At 58.8% G+C, this 20,719-nt stretch overlaps 2 protein-coding genes across 4 annotated transcripts; one reads left to right on the top strand and one right to left on the bottom strand.

The window, feature by feature from the left end:
- The first annotated feature begins 141 nt into the window (after nt 1-141).
- Nucleotides 142-11,052, top strand: ERN2 (endoplasmic reticulum to nucleus signaling 2). 3 transcript variants are annotated; one of them, XM_075165613.1, is made up of 20 exons: nt 142-178; nt 1,158-1,230; nt 1,578-1,650; nt 1,811-1,933; nt 2,020-2,121; nt 2,413-2,674; nt 2,776-2,854; nt 2,944-3,094; nt 3,800-3,921; nt 4,151-4,327; nt 4,624-4,873; nt 5,146-5,236; nt 5,864-6,053; nt 6,842-6,941; nt 7,136-7,335; nt 8,064-8,211; nt 8,324-8,451; nt 8,705-8,828; nt 9,174-9,241; nt 9,316-11,052. In XM_075165613.1, exons 2-20 carry the CDS (start codon nt 1,228-1,230, stop codon nt 9,505-9,507), a joined length of 2,583 nt encoding a protein of 860 aa, XP_075021714.1. In that variant the 5' UTR covers nt 142-178; nt 1,158-1,227; the 3' UTR covers nt 9,508-11,052. The 3 variants fall into 3 exon arrangements, with proteins under 3 accessions (XP_075021714.1, XP_075021713.1, XP_075021715.1); XM_075165612.1 differs by lacking the exon at nt 142-178 and adding an exon at nt 196-560; XM_075165614.1 differs by lacking the exon at nt 142-178 and adding an exon at nt 790-1,030.
- A 75-nt stretch (nt 11,053-11,127) lies between these two features.
- PLK1 (polo like kinase 1) lies at nt 11,128-17,314 on the bottom strand. The gene is made up of 10 exons (XM_075165616.1): nt 16,277-17,314; nt 16,010-16,178; nt 15,750-15,894; nt 15,165-15,258; nt 14,403-14,622; nt 13,920-14,078; nt 13,621-13,698; nt 12,967-13,121; nt 12,316-12,498; nt 11,128-11,879 (listed from the first exon to the last, which is right to left on the bottom strand). Exons 1-10 carry the CDS (start codon nt 16,655-16,657, stop codon nt 11,673-11,675), a joined length of 1,791 nt encoding a protein of 596 aa, XP_075021717.1. The 5' UTR covers nt 16,658-17,314; the 3' UTR covers nt 11,128-11,672.
- Nucleotides 17,315-20,719: the final 3,405 nt, after the last annotated feature.

The raw sequence follows: 20,719 nt of genomic DNA, 5'->3' as shown, positions 1-20,719 counted from the left end.
CCATGGGGGCTCGCCCCCAAGCCTGGCCCTGCTCTCCAATGACGGCGTTTCTGTCCGTAGTGCCTCAAAGGCGGTGCTGTGACTGTCCCAGAAACACTGCTCTTCATATCCACTCTGGATGGAAACCTTCATGCAGTGAGTAAGAGCAGAGGTGACATCAAGTGGACCCTGAAGGATGGTGAGTAGCAACCCGGGGGGTGCTCGCTCGCAGCCTGGGCTTGTCACTAGCTGGGGGTCGGGGATGCACCCCCAGCCTGGCTCTTGCTGGTTGTGCTCTAGGCCGGCGGTTCCTCCAGCCCCGGGGACGCTGCCAGCCGCAGCTCCAGCCCCAGGCACGGCTGTGCACAGGGGAGAGCATCTGGGGGGGCCGTACCCCCGCTGCTGGTGGTGCCTATTCTGGGTCTGAAATGCAAATAGGCTGCGGACCTGGGCACGGCAGCGCGTGGCTGCGCTTGGTAAACACTGCCACGTAGTCCCCGCTCGCGGGGAGAGGCTGCTGACGTCTGCGTTTCACTCTCTTTTTCAGATCCTATTCTGCAGGTGCCGGTTTATGTGGCAGAGTGAGTGTCATCTCCCCGCGGGCAGTGCCTTTGCGGGGCAGGCAGCCTGCAGGCTGTGCAGGAGCCTTTTGGAGGTGCACGACTGCCCTGATGAACCAACAGATTCACAGCAAGAAAGGAGAAATGAACCTCCCAGCCCATGCCGTAGCGTTGCCTTAAACCTACCCTTTGTGCTAGCACTTCATGCACGATGATGAGGAATAGCTGCTCCCTGCTGCTGAACTGTAGCCTTTCTACAGACAGCCCAGAAGCTCTCAGCACCACCACGCACAAAAGCATAGAAGAGAAATTGAGGAAAATCCACCTGAAAGTGCAGGGGGAAGGCAGGACAGCAGAGAGCTCCCCTGGGGCAGGCAGGGCACGGAGCCAGCACGGCTGGTAGGTGCAGGGCGGCTGTATGGAGTTACGGTCCTGACCCAGAGTGGGAGTTCATCTCCTACCAAATGCAGTGCTGGAGGATTCCAGGAAAGGTCAAGCCCCGTAGTGAATCACCCTGGAGCAAACTGCTGAAGGGGTTTCTTTAGTGCAGCTCCTCTTCAGCCCTTGGCATGTGCCCGGGGCAGCTCGTGTTTCATCCTCCTCTCTCCTCCTTTCCAGACCAGCATTCCTTCCAGACCCCAATGATGGCAGCCTGTATATCCTGGGAGGAAAAAACAAAGAAGGCTTGATGGTCAGTGGGGCTGTGGGGCTGCATGTATCCCGCCTGCCCGCACCCTGGGGGTTCACCGGGCTGCGGGACCCGGCAGACCTGCTGGACAGGGCGAGCCCGGGGCCTTCGGTTGCTCCAGCTTGTCCTTGGCACCTGGAAGATGTCAGCCAAGTGGGTGTGGGGCAAATACAGCTGGGACCCTTCGCCACCACTCCGTCCTGCTCTGGGGTTGAGCAGTGAAGGCAGGCGAGGAGGAGGGGACTGTCTGGGGGGATCTCTCCTTCCCACCCTGCTCCTGAAGGCAGGAAGGCTGCTGCTCGGGGAGGCGTTTCTCTGGCCCTGCGTCCACACTGCCGTCTGTGTTGCAGAAGCTCCCATTCACCATCCCAGAGCTGGTCCAGTCCTCGCCATGCCGCAGTTCGGACGGCGTGCTCTACACCGGTACGCAGAGACCTGCTGCTCCGCCAGACCCGGGGCCAGGCAGGAGGAGAGGTTGAGCGGGGATCCCCTGGGAACATGTCGTGGAGGGGAAACAGGAGGAAGCCTTGGGGACTTACTGCAGGACTGCAGAGACTTACAAAAAATGTATTTTCATTCTCAGGGAAGAAGCAGGACACCTGGTTCATCGTGGACCCCAAGTCAGGAGAGAAGCAGACCACTCTCTCGACAGAGGCCTGGGATGGTCTGTGCCCGTCAAGTCCCCTGCTCTACATCGGCCGTACCCGTAAGCCAGTCCTGCTCCCCGTTCGTCCACCTAGTCCCAGGAACGGGGTGCTGGGCAGTGACCTCGTGCCCTGCTCTCGTCCCCAGAGTACGTCATCACCATGTACGACACCAAGTCGCGGGAGCTGCGCTGGAACGCCACCTTCTCCGACTACTCGGCACCGCTCTGCGAGGAGTCCTACCACTACAGTGAGTGGCCGCCGTGCACGCGGGAGCCGCGGGAGCCAGCTCCCCCGGCGCCCTGCTCACAGCGGGACCCTGGCTGTGCGGGGACCCTGGGGAGATGCTGCTATGGCCGGCGGGTCTTGACTGTGCCGATTGCAGGGGAAAACGGCTGCTGTGCTGGCCACGGCTCTCGTGGGAGCAGGGCAGCAGGCAACAGCACACGGCCAGTGGCAGGACTGAGGGGGGGGCGGAAGGGGACAGAGCCCCGTGCGGGCCAGCACCGCTGCATCGCCCGCTCCCTCTGGCTCTGCCTAGAAATGGCACACTTCGCCTCGAGTGGGGACGGGCTGGTGGTGACGCTGGACAAGGAGAGCGGGGAGGTCCTGTGGGCACAGAACTATGGCTCGCCTGTGGTCGGCATCTACGTGTGGCACCAGGACAGCCTCCGCCGCGTCCCCCACCTCAACCTGGCCATGGAGACCCTGCGCTACCTGACCTTCCACTCGCAGGACATCCACCTCCTCAAGTGGAGCTACCAGTCTGTGAAGGATTTCGCTGCCACCAAGACCCAGCTGCTGTACGTGGTTCCTGTGCTGTGGCAGCCAGTGGCATTTGCGTTGCCTCTGCTCAGCCATCCTGATCCATGACAGAAGGCTGATGCTTGTCCCTGCCTTGCAGGCCAGCGCTCTACGTGGGGAAGTACGCGGCCAGCTTCTACGCCTTGACCTCCCTGGTCCACGGCAGCGTGGCTCTGGTGGTGAGTGTCCCCGCTGGCCCCTTTCGGGGGGAGCTGTGGCGGGTGCACGTCCCAGCTGCGTGGCGCTCCACGAGCTGTCGGACCCCCAGCCGCAGGGCATCACGCTGGCCAGGATCGACGGCCCCACCACGGATGATGTGACCATGAGAGAGTCGGGGGAGTGTGAGATCACGCCCAGCACCGATGTCAAGTACCCGCAGGGCAGCATCACCTCGCTCCACAACCAGTGGCTCCTAATAGGTGCGGACCCGCAAGGCGCACGGGCTTTCCCTGCGTCCTCGCTCCCAGCGGGTGCCCCGGGGAGGGGCAGCCCAAGCTGCCGGTGTGTTTTGGGGTGGCAGCCCAACCTGCTTTGCTCAGTGGGGCAAATGGGCCCTCAGGGACTGCGGTGACTCTGGCTTGGGGCTGGTTGCAGCCCATCCTTGTCCCCTCCCCAGGAGGGGCCACTGGCCACCCCCACCCCGGGGGTGGGCAGAGACCCGTTGAAGCGGGGCTCACAGTTACCCGTGCTGGTGGGTGTGCCGTTGTGCACCCAGCCCCGCACACAGACGCTGGGTTAATTAGCCTGCTCCGTGATTGCTGTCACAGGTGCGATGGCAGGAGAGGCCACACTGCATTGGCATGTTTGGAAATCAGGGAGGTGTCTCGAGGTCGTGGCAGGGGAGGCACGGAGGAGCAGGGTCAGGCCCCCCGCTGCATGCTGAGAGCAGGGGACCTTGCCCTCTGCCTTTCTCCGCTGCCTGCTGCTGCTCCAGGTCCCCGTCCCTGGGGACAGAGCCGGCAGCTGTAGCTGTGATGTTTTCTGTGCCTCCCATGAGAAGGGACACCCCTTCTCCAGGAGAGCCAGAGCTGTCTGGCGAGCCCACGTCAGCGCTGCGGCGATGAGGGACTGAAGCTGTGACCAGACACCAGCTGGTGGTTGTCTCTGTTTCCCTCCCACCGCAGGGCACCACGAGCTGCCTCCTGTGGTCCACACGACGATGCTACGAGCCTTCCCGGAGAACCTAAGGAAGACAACAGAAACCATCATCCCCAGGGCTCCTCCCGCCAGGACCGTGTTCGACGATGTGAGTGGGGGAGCTCTGCTGGGTCCCATCTCTGCACTGGGGGGAACCTTGGGCAGTGCTGAGTCGCTGGAGGGTCTGGGCTGTCTGGCGCTGGACGGTGGGTTCCCAGTGCGGGGTGGCACGAGTGGGGGGGTCCTGCGTGCAGGGCTGCAGTGGGGAGGGGATCCCAAACCTGAGTGCCCAGTGGTCCGTCCCTCTGGTGTCACCCAGCCCCGGGCGTGTGTTGCAGTTTCTGGCCCCGAGCGGCCCGGAGGAGCCGGCTGTCCGCAGCGAGGGGCAGTTCCAGCCGGACCCCACGCCGAGGGAGTGGGTGGAGGTCTACCCCGAGACTGGCACCTGGGACCTGGTGATGGCTGGCATCGGCACGGCCCTGCTGGGCGGGGGAGTCCTGTTCCTCCTGCTCATGGTGAGTGGTGGCCGGTGGAAGAGCCCACCGCCTGCTGCAGAAGTGCCGCTTCTGAAGGGCTGGGGACTCCCTTTTGTCTTGTCCTTGTGGTGCAAGCAGCGGTGTCCTCGCTGTGATGAGCCGCGCAGCCCCCGTGCTGTCTTGTACGCGCTTGTGGTAACGAGCCGAGCTGGTGCGCAGCATTCTGCTGGCCGGGCAAGGGACAGACGGTGAATCGCTGCCTGTGCCGAGCCCTGCTGATGTCCCAGCTCTTCTCTGGGCACAGGAGCTGAGCGCTCCCGTGGTTTGTGTTCCAGAAACTGCAGAAGCAGCATGCGGTGCAGCAGCAGCAGCTGGAGAAGCAAATTCAGCTCCTGCAGCAGCAGCAGGAAATGCTGCTCCCAGGCCGGGTCTCTGCGGAGGGTGTCCCTGCAGAGCCCGGGGAGCCGGGGCTGAGCCAGGGAAGCACGTCGCGGCTCTCACAGAGCTCCAGCCCGTTGGCCCGCCTGAAGGACCTGGCTAATGGGATGGTCAGCCGGGATCTGGCTGTCCCAGCGGCTGCTGAAGGTGTGTGCACGTGGGAACGGGCAAGGCGCGAGGGGCTCACTCTCCGAAGGCGTTGTCACCCAAAGCAGGAGCAGAGATGCCCCACAGATGAGGGGGCTGCACCCCAGCTGACAGGGGAGAAGGTGCAAAACCTGCTATTGGATAAGCATGGGCTACGAAAGCTATTACAAGAGTAGGAGGGCTCAAAGAATGGCCAGGTGGTTAAAAGAACTGGGTGTCCTTCGTATAGGACTAAGGCTCATAGGTTGAAGGATGGCTGTCTTCCTCTGCAGATGCAGAACCAGACATTATTGTAGTTGGGAAAGTTTCTTTTAACCCCAAGGACGTGCTGGGCCATGGAGCTGGAGGAACCTTTGTCTTCAGGTGGGTAGTACCCCGGGTGCCTGCCCTCATTCCACTCTCATTCTCCTGGGAGCCACAAGCACAGCGCCAAGGCAGCTTCTTCCCTGGCTGGTGGTTCAGGGGCTTTTGAGAATGGGTTGCCACCCTCCCCTTCTCATGGTCCTCATCAAACCCCTCTGGAGAGCTGGGCTCATGGCCTTCAGTAACCAGGTACAGGTACGCAGGGCAGGTCTCCCCCTCGCACCAGCGCCCTGTGCTCCCTTTCCCCTCCTGCCTGCGCCAGGCTGTCAGGCAGCTGGGTTGTGCCTGCTCCAGGCAGCTCTCAGCAGCGGCCGGTCTAGTCCCTCGTAAGGTTCCCCTGGCTTTGGCTGAGCCCCTTTCCCCAGCACTAAACACAGCATAAAGCAAGGGAGGTTATTTTCCTACAAAAAGGGGAACCTGAACCCCCAATTTCCATCTCGCTGCAGAGATTTCTGCCTGTCCGTGGCTTTGACAAGTCTTTGGGAGTCACTCCAAGGTGACCCAAGCTGAGGACCCCGAGGGGGAGTTTCCAGCATCGGCCAGAGCCTGGCCAGGCTGTGCATCTGCAGCGCTGGGCTCTGCTCTGGCTGGGGAGGGCCGTGCATGGACACCGTCCTGTCTGTGCAGGGGACAGTTTGATGGTCGGAACGTGGCTGTGAAACGTCTCCTGCCGGAGTGTTTCCATCTCGTGGACCGCGAGGTCCAGCTGCTCCGGGAGTCGGATGAGCACCCCCACGTCGTCCGCTACTTCTGCACCGAGAAGGACAAGCAGTTCCACTACATCGCCATCGAGCTCTGCTCCGCCACGCTGCAGGAGGTGAGCCCTGTCCTCTCCCTGCCCAGTCCTGGGGGCACAGGTCTCGCTGCATGGGGCTGCTGCTGAGGGGCCATCGATCGACCCTGCATGTCCCCATCCCCGTGTTTGCAGGTTGGTCCCCAGGGACACGCATCTGGTTTTGTCTGTGCTGTTAGGGAGGTCCTGCAGCGCTCCCGCGGGAGCTGCGCTGTGCGTGCCCGAGGGCAGGGTTGGCAGCCAGCAGCTCCCGGTTCGGAGCCCTCTTTGGGGTTCCTGCCTGGCCTCGGGTGCGCAGCCCTGCTCCAAACCTGCTTCCCAGGAGTCAGGGGGAACGGGGGTCGGACCGGGCATGGGCAGGCTGCGAGGCACTTTGGAGAGGCAGAGCAGCGAGCAGCAGCACTGCTCCTGTCTCAGTCAAGCCCCTGCCCTTGTTCTCCTGCCGATTTGCCCTCTGAGGAGGGAGCAGGGGAGCTTTGAGCCTCCGCATCGGTCAGGGCAGTTGTTCACATGCTGGGAAGAGACTCGGCATGGGGGAGGAGAAGCATCCTTTTACCGCTCCATAAAGCAGGAGTGTTGCTGAAGCTGTGGAGGTCCGAGGACACAAGTGAGGGCAGTTTGCTGCAGAGGGAATAGATGCCAACTGGTAGACCTGGAAATGGCAAGCCTTGGGCGCAAATGGCCTCCGTATGGGCTTGTCTCCTTCCACCTCTGTCAGGCTAGTGAGAAGTCTCTCTCCTGGCAAGCCTTGCTTTGGTTGCCCCAGTAAATCAGGCCTCAGTTCATCTCTTTTTACTTCTGTGTGGTTTCAGTACGTGGAAAGCCCCGGCTTCAATCGTCGCAGCCTGGACCCGGTGTCTCTGCTGCGCCAGACCATGTCTGGGCTGGCCCACCTCCACTCCCTCAGCATCGGTAAGAGGGCAGTGCCCCACCGCCACGCAGGGGCCGGAGGGAGCGTGTCCCGTCTTGGTCCCGTCCTCCGCCGAGGCTGCGGGGTTCAGGCAGCAGCTGCCAGGGTCAGCAGTGTGCGGGGCGGCAGGAGAGCCCTTTTCTGCTTCAGCCCTGCCGCCGCTTTGGCAGGTGACACTGTGCACTCTGTCTTCCAGTCCATCGTGACCTGAAGCCCTGTAACATCCTCATCTCTGTCCCAAATCGCCACGGGCAGATCCGAGCTGTCATCTCCGACTTCGGCCTCTGCAAGAAGCTTCAGGGGGGACGACAGAGCTTCAGCCTCCGCTCCGGCATCCCTGGCACTGAGGGCTGGATCGCGCCCGAGGTGCTGCAGGAGGCCCCGAAGGAGAACCCTGTCAGTGAGCCGCAGACCCCTCCCCTGCCCTAGGGTCTTCATCGAGCCCGTCGTGGCAGAGTCCCCCATGCTGGCAGTCTCGCAGCATGCTGCTGAAATGCACAATTAAGACAAAAGCTCCAAGAGCCCAAGCCAGCCCAGATGCAGAGCACCAATGCTCCTCACCAGGACTGCCCTAGTCAGCAGCTGCCCCTGCTCTCCTGCCCTGGGGGAGGACAGTGCCCACTGTGTTCAGCACAGGGCATCTCATCTGGCTACAGTCCTTGGAAATTCGGGGTGGGGAGGTCAGAGGGGGCCATGGCTCGCTGCGAAGGTTATGCTTCTGTTCGTCTGTTTAGCCCAGGGAATCCTGTTCCTGCTGGCAGCCGGTTGCTGTACTGGTCCCTGGCAGGGCACGTACTGGTGCTGGCAGCATGCTCCACATAACCTTGTACTGGGGTCAGTTTGCACAGCTGGGTGAGACACCAGCAGCCCTGGCGTGTCCGTCTAGCCATGAAGTCCTGACTTCTGTCTGCCTCTGAAAACCTCTTCCCTGATAAGGACCCGATGTGATGGATGCTTCGCTGACTCCAGAAAGCAGGGCAGGCAGAAGCCCTGGTGCAATGCATTTTCCAGCAGCTCTGTGGCAAATGACCAGGCATTCACATAAAAGAATGGAAAAGTGGGGAGGCGAAAGCTTTCCTTGCCCTTTGCTGTGAGGGTCCCATCTCCCCCTTTGTGTTTTGCAGACGTGCGCTGTGGACATCTTCTCAGCTGGCTGCATCTTCTACTACGTGGTGTCAGGAGGGCAGCACCCGTTTGGGGACAGCTTGCGGCGACAGGCCAACATCTTGTCGGGCTCTTACCAGCTGAGCTGCCTGCAGGAAGAAACTCACGGTGAGACCCTTCCCCACAGGCATGTCCCCGCGGGGAAGCCTTGAGACAAGGGGCGCAGCTCCCAGTCCTTCTCGGGGGGGTTAATTCTCCGTTGTGTTGTTTCGCCTGCCAGACAAGCTTGTTGCGCGAGAGCTGATTGCGACAATGATCAGCCCTGAGCCCCAGCGCCGGCCCTCGGCCCCCGTCGTCCTTGTGCACCCCTTTTTCTGGAGTCAGGAGAAGCAGTTGCAGTTCTTCCAGGTGAGTGTGTGCCATCCCACCGGGCAGCGAACATAGGTGTGCTCTGAAAAACAAGTGTTGGAAACAGCTGTATTTAGGTCAACGCGCTCATTTTGAGCTACTTTTACAAGGGGTGGGGGATCCCTGGGTTTGGGATCAGGGCCAAAACCTCTTCGTGCCCCCTCGGCGCCAGCTCTGTTCCCTGGCGCTGGACGGGGCGGTGTGGGGTGAGGGCAGTGCCATACCCGCCCCGTCCCTGCTCTTGGGCATGCAGGACGTCAGCGACCGCATCGAGAAGGAGCCTGCCGAGGGGCCCATCGTCTCTGCCCTGGAGGCAGGGGGCCGGTTGGTGGTGAGGACCAACTGGAGGATGCACATCTCCCTCCCGCTGCAGACAGGTGAGTGCGCGGGGGCCAGGCTCGCCGCTGCAGCCTGAGCCTGCTGCCGCCTTTGACGCAGAATCGGGCAGGGAATGGGGCTCCCGGGTCCAGCACCCTTTATGGGCAGGAGGCACCTGCTCGTGCCCAGGAGCCAAAAACCGGGGTGGGTGAATGTGCCAGCCCTTTCTTGGGAAGGCAGAGCAGAGCAGTGCCCGGGTTTGCCGCAGGCTGCGGTCCTTGCCGAGCACGCCCCAGGGCGTGGGGGCTCGGGACGGTGCTGGAAGCACCAGGGGCTGTGGCAGACTCTTGCCTCTCACCCCGGCCACGTCCCGCCTCGCTCAGCATCTCTCCTGCTCTCCCCAGACCTGAGGAAGTTCCGCACCTACAAGGGGGGCTCGGTGCGCGACCTCCTGCGGGCCATGAGGAACAAGGTATGGCCCCCCCCCGGCTCCCCCGCACCCCCGCCGCCTGCCCATGCCCGCTCACCTCGCCCTCTCTCCTGCAGAAGCATCACTACCACGAGCTGCCGGCCGAGGTCCGGGCGGCCCTGGGCTCCGTCCCCGATGGCTTCGTGCAGTACTTCACCTCCCGCTTCCCCCGGCTGCTGCTGCACACTCACGGGGCCATGCGGGTCTGCGCCCAGGAGCGGCTCTTCCACTCCTACTACTGCCAGGGGCCGGCAGGCGACGGCAAGTGAGCGGGGACACATGCCGGGACAGCACCCGCAGCGCGAGGCTGCTGAGGCTGCTCCTCCCCGCCCTGCCCGTGCCCACAGCCCCGTCTCGCAGCAGCTGGGAGCAGCCCCTGGGGGTCTCCGGCGTCCTTCTCCCCCTCCCTGGGGCGAGGTGGGGCCCCAGGACCGGCTGGTCACCCAGTGTACACGGGAGTCACAGGCAGCGTGGTCCAGAAGAGGTGAGCGTAGGGTGGCTCTCACCTGGGGTCTCCTGAGCACCCACCTTTGCAAACGCTCACAGTCAGGCTCAGTGGCCTAAAGCATTTGTGTCAGAGAACTAAAAAAATCTCTGCTGCGGACATGGTGTTTGAGAAGAAAAAAGAAAACATGTTGGGTTTTCCTGAGGGCCGCCAGCAGAGCGATGCAGCGGGGCTGGGCCGGGTCCCAACGGGGCGTCCACCAGGGATCGGCGCGCTTTGCCCTCCCCTGGCACGTGCCTGGGAAAGCTGCTCTTTGAGCACGTGTCCAACGTGGCTGCGACCAGGACCGATACACCAGGCCTGACACTGGAGACGAGCCTTCAGCCCTGCCGAGGCGCAGCGCGTCAGCTTTTAGGAGCCACCCCAGGGCTTGGACCTGCGATTTGCATCAGGGCTGCCGAGGGCAAGGTGCCACCAGCCCCGGAGGGAGGCATGGGGCCTCCAGCACAAGCCCAATAATGAAGTTTTTAATCTCAGCTGGGCTGAGAAAAAGGTTTTCTCCCTCTCGGTCACCAGCAGCCTGTGGTTATGCCAGGCCCCCCACGTCAGTTCTGTGCCCAGGAGCCCCGAGCAGCTCGCACAGCAGCGCAGCTTGTCTCGGGGGACAAAGGCAGGGAAACCCCTTCTCCCCAGGGATCCCTTCCCTCTGAACACACGCCTGTGCCTGCAGCTCCCGCAGCCTCTCCTGCTGCCGCAGGGCAGGTATCCCATGGGTGTTCTGTTTTACTGCATGCCCATGAGCATGTATTTGATACGAGCCAGCCTCCAAGTGCAGCACCCGCTGGGTCCGCAGGCAGCCTGGGAGCCCCTCGGCAAGGCTTCCTCTCCAGAACAGCAATAATTTTGTACAGTCCGATTCCTCTGTGTGCGGGGGTGTGGGATTTTGTTACACAGGTAAAAGGGGTTTGTACCTGGTTTGTTTTCAGAATACTGTATGGCCTAGAGCATTTTATACAAAATGTTATAAAAAAATAAAAACTAAAAAGCTTGTCCTTCTTAAAAATAAACTGGCCTGAGAGCACCCATAGGTGCTGGCAGTCAGCAACGGTGAGAGAAAACCCAACATAGCTTACTGGGCTGCTGCTGAAGTCTACTACAGTAGATGACTTTTCTTAATTCTATAGTCACATTTTTGAGCATCTTTCCTGTCGTAAAGAGAGCCAATCAAATGGGAAAAGAGAAGGTAGGGCTGTTAGCCTCCAGGTTAGAGCACATCTGTCACCCCACAGTCTCCTCTCCTGCAGCACAGCTGGGGAGATCAGCACAACCAAGCAGACAGCATGACCTCATGAAGAGGACAGTTCTTGCTTGGAGGGGAAGCCAGAGGCAAGGTGCTGCTCCCTCCCTCACAGCAAGCCAAAGGGAACCACGACAGGCTGGACACTGCAATGAACAATCTTTAATCAAGTTACGCAATATACAAAAGTTTAGGTTTCAGGTAGATTAATTTCAGTATTAAAAGGCTGATTGCTCAGTCTCACCTTGGGCATGTTAAATATCTTACCTGAATTTCTACAAGAGGAAACAAAAGCCTAGAGCATCAGCACAGACATGTACAAATAACTTACATGATAGTTCTGCTCTCCCCGTGCTTTGTTTTCTCAAGAGAAGGCCCAGGAGCCTCAAACAAGAGGGCTGGTTTTTGAGTCAGACTTTTGGCTTTGGGAAGTTAGGAAAAAAGACTAGGTATGCAGTTAAAAAATAGACTTTCTATTAGGAGTGGGGAGCAAGAAACCTTTGGGTACCAGTCAGAGTGAACAACGCCGTCCCCACAGCATCAGGGGCTTCCTTGTGGCAACTAGGCCATACCCAGGAGTGGGAGCCCAGCTATATGAGAGGAGGTTACAGTGTGAGCAGGGATGCTACCAGACCTTCTCATCCACAGCTGGGACCGTTTGGCACAGACGTTGAGTCCATCGAGAACAAGGTCTAAGCAGAGGGTTTCACACGGGCTGAGCCAGACTTTGAACTGAGGAGCTTCTCCACCATGGTGCGAGCATAGCGGAGCCGGCTGGCCAGCTCCTTGCAGCACCCGTGTTCCTCGATGAGGCTCAGCTTGTACGTGCGGAAGTCCCGTTTCTCATCTATGTATGTGACAGCAGCCATGAGAGGGCACAAGATGACTTTGGTGTGGTCCTGTGGGGAGAGAACACACCGTCACCCTGAGCACTCTGCTCCTTGGGGACTGCATTTTCTGGGCATGAACCATCTCTAAAGTTTATAGTCGGGGCATCCCAGCTGCACCCAGAAGCGTGCTGACAAAGCACCATGCTGCAGCGTTTATCCATAGATTGCAGCAAAGGGGAACAAATCAATCTGGCCAGCCAGCTCAAGACCACTGCGCCCGAGACTGTGCAGCAGCCTCCCTCCCGCTAACAGACACAGCCCCTTCACAAGCTAGGAGTGCCTGGGCGGTTTCTGCACCGGCAAGGGGAGTAAGGAGCCTCCCAGTGCCCGGTTCACTGGGCAAAGTCTCAGCTCAGGCTATACCTTCCTGCTGCCTTGCATACAGCACTGCATGTAGCAGAGCTCTTTCAGCAGCTGGAGCTACGGCCCAGAGTAGCAGCCTCACCTGGAAGAAGTTGATCTGCACGGTGCCGTTGCTGAGGTGCAGGATGATGGCGCTGCGGGTCCGGAACCAGGTGCAGAGGTAGGGTAAACGGGCCAGCTCATCTCCTTCCCGTGGCGTGATGTTAGCACCCGCCTTCAGCAAGTGCTCGCTCATGTAGTTCCGGAAGTATTTCAATAGTGTTATCTGCAGACAGGGAAGGCTGTGAGCAGACAGGCTGAGGATGACCCCTGCTATTTGGGGAGGGCGGGGGCTGCTATCACAGTCCCAGAGCCTCCTTACGTTTTTCAGAGCTTGAGGTGTCACTGCACAAACTTGTGCAAATTCTCATACTCAAAGTTAACTTCGTCTGTGATACTTGAGACTCACTTTGCTGAACATTTCAGTACATGCAAGTCTTGTGAGCACTTAATTCTCTGAAGCTGCTCATAAATGAGCCTCAGATAGCAACCAGAAATAAGCAGTTAGAGCTGTTATGTCTGTCCTTGGAGCCATGTTTTATCAGCCAAGAGAAGCCTGCAGAATGCCAGCGACCCCAAGTTACAGATGATCCTCTCTGGGACCCACCCTGCCAACAAAACCCAACAAGGCTGGCAGAAGTCTCACCAGGAGTAGCCACCCCCCAGCGAGGGCTCCCGTCCCCAGGAGACTGACCTTCTTGTTCAAGGCAGAGGGGTAGGATCTCACAGTGAAGTAGGACTCGGTGCTGTTTTGCTCGATGTACTGCAAGCTGTCCCCATCATTGTACATAATAAGACGAGTGGAGTCGTTGAAGAGAACTCCAACACTGTTGTCACACAGCTGGTAACCTAGTTCAAAAGGGAGCTCATTAGGCCTTCAAATACATGGGACCACAAGTTGTGTGAAATATAAAGGCAGAAGGTTGTATCATCTAGGGGTTCCCTGACAGCCACCCCACCAAGTCCCCACCAAGTCTAAAGATTCTCCTCTTCGTGGAGGTCTGGGTGGCGCTTCTCCTCCTCTGAATTTGTCATCCTCCCTTGTTGCATCACCTGCTGCAGAAGCAACTTTAGCTGCCACAGTGGGTACATGTGCTTACTGCAGAGCGAGGCCAGCCACCGCATGCAGCAGGTAGCCATTTTCTGCCTTAAAGTGGCCAGGGCTGATGTTCAGTGACTACTACTCTGGATTCACTGGGTATTTGGTAATGTTCCCGGCGGTGTTCTTGGACACACGCACTGGAATACTGTGATTAAAGAACCAGACCTATGCAAAACTCAAATCAAAGCTTTCCCCAGCCTCTTCAGAAGCTAGAAAAGGCTGAAGTATTGCCCCCGTATTATTTACCTAGACCATATTTATCTGAGTAGTCCACCCATTTGCTAACCCAGAAGATGGGAATGCAGGCTGGGTCTTCAGCTTCTTCTGCAAAGAGGAAAGGAGTTTGTTAGAAGACATTTCACAGCATCCTGTGCACCCCAGCAAGAAAGCAAGGCCAAAAGGAAGGTAAGTAGCTACTACATCACTTTTCAGCCTTCCAGTTTGAAATTAAGGTCAGCTGGTCTCTCTCTTCAGACAACATCAGAGTGACAGAAAAGCGAGTTATCCAGGAAGGCCAGGGCCTGTGGGATTGTCCCCAGACTCACCTTGTCTCACTGCCACTCTCTCAGAGGGCTTGGCCGAGTTGACTGCAGTCAGCTGCTGTAACATGTCAGCTAAGTGACAGTCAACAGCATCTCCCAGCTCCCGCAGCCCAGCTACATCGTCCTTTTCAGGCAAGTTCTCTAGTGCAGGGCTGTCTGGTCCTGGGCCAGGAAAGAGAAGAGTGGAGGCATGACCAGGGAGTAGGTTTCTAAAGGCGCCAGACTTACATTCTATGTAGCTATAAGAAACACACTGTATAGCGTATAGCTAAAGCTAGTGCTCATACTTCCTCCCTGCTTTAGTTCTGGGCAAAGAGCGAGGAGACCACTCTCTCGCTCACGAAACATTCCAGGTTTTCGTAAGAATTGGGAGAAGAGGTGAGGGAGTGCCACATTCCCCACTGATGGTTCTGGATGTTGCTGGAGGCCCTGCAGGCTCTCATCCAGCGCTGCAGTCCAGCCCCACCTCCAGACACTTGCACTTACCTTTGTTGAGTGCAGTCAGCGGCTTTCGCCCATTCAGTTCAAGTCCACTGGGAGCAATTGAAAATCTAGGTGCAACGGTGAGACAGCTGGTGGGCAAGCGGCTGGGGATGTATCCCGACGTGAAGAACTCGTCATTCAGCAACTCGTCGATAGTTGGGCGCGTGGCAGGGTCGGACCTCAGCATCTTCTGGATGAGGTTAGCAGCTACGGGGTTGATGTGCTAAGAGGAGACAGGTAGAGTTTAGAGACAAGGGTCAGGGGACAACGCGCACTAGTGGCAAATGCACGGGATATACAACCCAAGAGAAGTTCTGCTTGGAGCAGAGCTCCTGTGCTGCGTCAGGCAAGCAGGATGCAAGCCTGGGGAAACAGAATTGGGCAGGCATGGAGAGCTGTCTCCTAACAGCGTGCAAAGCCTGAAGTCAACTGACTTTAGCAAGACCGAATCAACAGCAGCAGAATGAGCTGGGGACCTGGCCCAGACCTCATGGACTTGAGCACGTCCATCTAACCCCATATGCCAACAGCCCAGCTTGGATTTTTGCTGGATTACAGTGGGGAAGCTGCTGGCTCCCCGAGAGGAAGCTGGCCCTACAGGTTCACTCCACCACTGACTGAACATCCCCTTCCTAGCACTCCACAATAAGAGTGGTTCCACCATTATGCGAAAGCCCATTAAGTGCCAGAAACAGGGTGGTGCAGCAGGACACTGACTGAAAACTGCTGCGAGGTGAACGGATCCACCCACGGGAAGCGCCATACCTTGGGAATAGTATACTCGTTCTTCTTGATTCGGATGTACGTTTCTTTTAGACAAGAAGTTTCAAAAGGCGGTTTCCCCACCAGCAGAGTGTACCTGCGCGTTTACAGACAGAAGCGTGTCAGTTTTGCAAAAGAGACTCTGAGACTTGCGTGCAGAAGTGACCCCATCCTAAGGACACGCTGGGACTTTCCTGGCAGAGGGAACACTTGGCATTGGATACGCAGTATCGCAGATGGCTATGTGTACTGTGCCTGGTTCCTGCCCCCTGAAAAGGGAAGCTGGGATCTAGTACCCTCTGGGGGAAATTCCAGTTAGGAAGCATGGGCTTTTGGGAAACGCCTCGAGACAGCCATGCTGCGTAGCAGATCAGCCTGCAGACGCACACGCACCAGCGTGTGCGGAGCACGGGGAAAGACGTGTGCTGGCTGGCAGCGGGGCTCAGCCAGGCAGGCACTCTGGAGACAGCACGCCCAAAGCTTCAACTCACACTGAAGCCCAGAGCATCCAACGAGACCTGGACCACAGGGACTGCCCAGCCCCACGTCCAGCCCACGGCATGGCCGCACAGAGGCATTTTGACTCACATGATGCAGCCGATGGACCAGATGTCCACCTCAAAGCTGTGCCCCTTCTTGCCCAGCACCTCCGGGGCAATGTAGTTTGGGGTCCCACACAGGGTTTTCTTGCGCTCGCCGTCGTACTCCACTTTGGTGGCCAGGCCAAAGTCACCTGGGAGAGATGGGGTATGACCGGAGATGCCCTGGATGGCTGGTCCCCAGGGCCGGGGTCCCTGCTGTGGGGCAGCCATGGGGGACTGGCAGGGCGTCACGTCACAGGCACCTACCGATCTTCACCTCCATGTCGTCGCTGAGGAAGAGGTTGCCCAGCTTGAGGTCCCGGTGAATGACGCGGTGGTTGTGCAGGTACTGGCAGCCCAGGATGGTCTGGCGCAGGTAGTACCGCACCTCGGGCTCGCTCAGCGCCTTCCGCCGCTTGTGCAGCTCCAGCAGCGACTGCGGGGGACGGTCAGCACCGGGTGACACCGACACCCCCCCTCCACCGGCGCGTCCCGCCGCCCCCCCCAGCCCCGCCGCCCCCCGCGGCCCCTCACCCTGCGGCGGCAGAGCTCCAGCACGACGTAGACGAAGTCGGCGTCCTCGAAGAAGCCCTGGAAGCCAACGACGTGGCGGTGGGCCAGGCTGCGGTGGATGGCGATCTCCATGGACATCTTCTCCTTCTGGTGCGGCTTCACCAGCAGCGACTTGGGCACCACCTTGCCCGCGAACACCTCGCGGCTCTCCGCCTCCGCCAGCTCGTAGCACCGCGCGAAGCCGCCCTTCCCCAGGAACCGCCCGCGCACGAAGCTGCGCCGGGTCCGCGGGTCCACCAGCACCTTCGGTACCTCCTTCCCGCCCGCCGCCACCGCGCCGCCCGCCCGGGCCGGCTCCGCCAGGGCCGCCGGCCGCGCCGCCTTCCCGCCCGCCGCGCTCATGCTGGGCCGGGCCGCTGCGGGTGCTGGGGGAGCGGGAACCGGGCCGGGCCGAGGCAGGGTGAGGCGGGCGCAGGCAGCGGCAGCAGGACACAGGGTGAGGCGGGCGCAGGCAGCGGCAGCAGGACACAGGCCGGGCGCAGGCAGCGGCAGCAGGACGCAGGCCGAGGCGGGCGCAGGCAGCGGCAGCAGGACGCAGGCCGGGCGCAGGCAGGCGCTGCCCGATTCAAACTTGGCCCTGGAGCGTTACGCGCCCGCGGCCGTTCCCCATTGGCCGAGAGGATTTAAAATCCACGCCGCCCGCCGCGGGGCACCATGGGAGCGCCCCGCCCGCCGCACTTAAAGAGCCACGGACACGCCGCGCCACGCCCCCACGCGAGACGGGGCGGGGCGGAACGGGAATCGCACGGCGCGTGCTCCGGGGGCCGTTGCTTGCGGCCACGCGCCGCCTGCTGCTCCCGCTGTGGCGGCAGAGAGCGGCCGCGGGACACGCGTGGGGCGCCCAGGCGCCGTTCCCCCGCGGCGGGGCTCCACGGCAAGCGCCGGCCCCGCGCCCCCTCGCCTGGCAGCAGCTCGGCCCGGCCCGGCCCGATGCGGCCCCGCCGCCGCTGCAGTCGTGCCCGTTTGCCCGCGCCCAGGCGGGAGGCTCCCGGGGCGGCGGTGGGGGTCACCAGCACGGGACACGAGGTATCTCGTGAGGGGAAATTCGTGTTGGAGTTTGTGCCTGACGCGGTGTTTTCTGTGACAGAAACGGCAACCAGGCAGTTCGCTTCCCTGCAGCCTGTCGTGGCGCTCCCAAACCCAGAGCCGGCTCGTGGACAGAACAGATCCCACACTTACCCAAGAATCCGGGTAAATTTAGCTGATCCCACCACTCCCACTGCCTCTCGGTCACCTGGGGTGACATTTTGGTAGTTGAGCATAGCTGCGCCTGACCTGGTTAACGATCTTTTCACTCTTCCCACTCGCCCCACGGATGCGCTGCCCAGTGACCCGGCGTCGGCCAGGCACTGCTGCTGCTGGCTAGCACCACGCGCCAGGAGAAGTAACTGTTGCCTGTTCTCATCCCTTCGTCCCATCCTGTGCCTGCTGGCGCAGAGCAAAACGCCGATGAAAAATAACCGAGAACAGCAGACGAACCCGCCGCAGCGCCTCAGCCCGCCTGCCTGCCTTCCCCCTCCAGGCAGGCACCGTCCCACCCCGCTGAAGCTGGGACAAGGACAGCTTCCCTTCCCCATCAATGGAAGTTGCTTCCTTCAGCCCTGGCTAGCAAAGAACAGATGGTCCTGGCAGGCATATTCCGTGCTTTTGCAACGTGCTGGACCTGCGGGTACTGCAGAGGACACCCAGCTAGCCTTTAACCACCGACACAAGCCATCGGTCGCTCCAGGGTGGCTTGGAGAGTCCAGCGCACGGGACCAAGGCGCAAGCACTGCAGATCACTGCAGCCAGAAGCCAACAGTTAAGCTGTCATTGCCCTGGTGGAGCCGGATCATCTTGGGAAATTCTGCTCCACACAAAGCAGATACGGCCTCCACTCAATCAGTGACTTCGTTACCTTCCTGCACAGCCCCTCACAGGCTCTTTGCTGTTCCTTACACCGAGCCGCTGCAATTCTGAAGAGCCACCAGCAGACACAGAGCGAAAGAGAGAAGGGTTCCACAGCCCCTGCTGTTGGCTCCCAGGGACCCTGAACAAGACGAGCAACCAGCATGGCCTGCCAGCCCTGGTCAGAGTAAACTGGAGTAAAACATACAGGATCAATGAAGCAATACAGCAACTCAGTGTTTGAAGTGATCACTGTTTGTACAAGATTCCGTAAAGAAGGAATTTCCCTCCCTGAGGGGCATGCTTCCCCATGCACCTCTTTGGCTATGCAGCAAAGCCCTCTCCTGGAAGCCACGTTTTATTGCACTGCACTAGACTGCACGTTGCCATCAGAAAGCTGCAATTCCCCGGGGCTGTAGTAGCACGCTGCAACCCACTGACACTCCGTCCTTCCAGAGCTGGCAGAGGCGTAGAGGTGAGCCCAGGTCAGAGGGATGCTTCAGAGGACAGGAGGATAAAGTGGCCAAATCTAAGGAATGTTAACAGTGCTGAGTGTTTGAGATCTTGAGTGGCGACTTGGTTTTAGACCCTGGCAGAGGCCACCTTAACAGAGACAATAAGAGAGGTTTTAATTAAGGCAGAAGGGTCAGCTCAGCCTGCTAGAAGGAAGATTAAGCCAAGAAACATTTAAGTAACTGTGCAGTGACCTATCCCTCAGTGCACTACAGCTGTGCCGTTCAAGTGATTGTGGAAATGCAACACTTCTCCAGCTGCCATCCCACTCTCAAACTGACATCCCTTAATTTGGCAGCCGCCTCTTCCCACCCCTCTCCCACGCCAGCAGCCTAGCTTCACGCTGCCCAACTGCGGCCATTAATCAAGCGATCCCGGTGAAACGTACTATGTGGTGTTGAAACTTTGAAGTGACACCATGGCAACACAGCACACAGAGCCCGCTCCGGACCAAATACAGTGCAGCTTCCCACGCTTCGAGAGACAGCTGATGGCAAGTTAACAGGGCAAAGTAGTACTCGCGAGTGGCAGCATAAACCCCTAAACATCTGACTTGCAGGAACTCTTCAAGAATCCCAAAACCTGTCAGGTCTTGTGACAGGGAGGCCTCCTATAGCTCCTCACTGCAAATGGCTTCTGCCAGGGCTAGTCAGATCCTGGACAGCAGGAACTAAACATTTTTGGAAATTGAAGTCAGTCAGGAAGCTGCCTGTAGTACAAACGCAAGGAACACTCAATACTTTTTCACGTAGGTAGGAAAAACGGCGAGGCTGGGCCTTTCACGAGGACACCCCCTGAACCCACACAAGATCGCAGGAAGAACACAGCTTCCTTCTGCGCTTGTCTCCACTCCCACTTCAGGAGGACTCAAGGTACGCAGCTGCCATCGAACAGATATTTCTAGCCAGTATGGGACTAGGTGGTACAACGGTCCCTCTGAATCTGGCTTCTGCTAAAACACTTCACCTCTGTTGAAACCAGGCAGACGTGACCTAACTGATCCACTGCATCAGAGAGCTCGGCTGTACCGGCCTGGCTGTTGCAGCTTCAACACAGAATCTCATCTTCTTGTCCCAGCTGTGCTCCCTGACATGAGAAGCTGGCTCCAGCTCCTGCTTTTTTACGCAGGTGCAAAAGAGGCCATGCCATCTGGGATGGCTAGACCCAAAAGGTGGGCCATTTCCAAGTGCTTGAAGCAACACTACCAGAGCTACTGCTGTACCAAATAGGTGTGCCTAATGTTTCAGTGCTGACGAGAGGGTTTTACAGTCACCCTGGTGGCTTTAGGATTCTCGCTTCAGCATGAAGAATAGAAGCAAAGACACTCTGTGTCAGAGCCATTATAAAACAACAATGCTGGAATCATTTGGGTGAAAGTCATCAGCTCAGAGGCAGAAAGAAGCAGCTGTTTCACACTGTACTTCACTTTTTTAATGCACCGACAATGTAATAGTCAGTAATAGCCTGTAATAGCCACAGAACAAGAGACTGCGGCTCGTGTCCAGGCACAGCAGAAACCTCACTCTAGTCTCAAGTTTGATTTGAAGAGTCACAACCTTGAGTCACTTGAACAACCGAAGAGGCTTTAATTTATGTACAGTAAAAATACAAACAAACCAGTCAGTGGTTTTACATTTGATTAACAGTAGTTACTACACACTTTAGTACTTGTACAGCTGTTTGCTATTTAAGGTGTATCAGTACTTTGCGTTATACAGAACAGCTGAAGGCTCCAGGGCTGCTGATCTCACAGCCATACACCTACTACGTAACTAATATGTGTCCTGGTCCCCAGCTGCTACACTACAACATGCAGGAGCCCCAGTTTTAAAAGCTAGAGAAGGACAATGCTAAGCTTTAATATAACACAACCAGAGCAGGCAGATTCATTTCTAGCCAGTTGTCTGGTACTGAGTCAGGTACACACAAGTGTCAGCTGTCTCCAGCTTTCACAGAGCTGCTCCCAGCAAGAATTATTCCTGCTCTATTACATGTCCAAAATGA

The sequence above is a fragment of the Calonectris borealis genome, chromosome 16, assembly GCF_964195595.1.
Source record: "Calonectris borealis chromosome 16, bCalBor7.hap1.2, whole genome shotgun sequence".
Classification (NCBI taxonomy): domain Eukaryota; kingdom Metazoa; phylum Chordata; class Aves; order Procellariiformes; family Procellariidae; genus Calonectris; species Calonectris borealis.
This window is presented reverse-complemented; position numbering and strand designations above follow the sequence as displayed.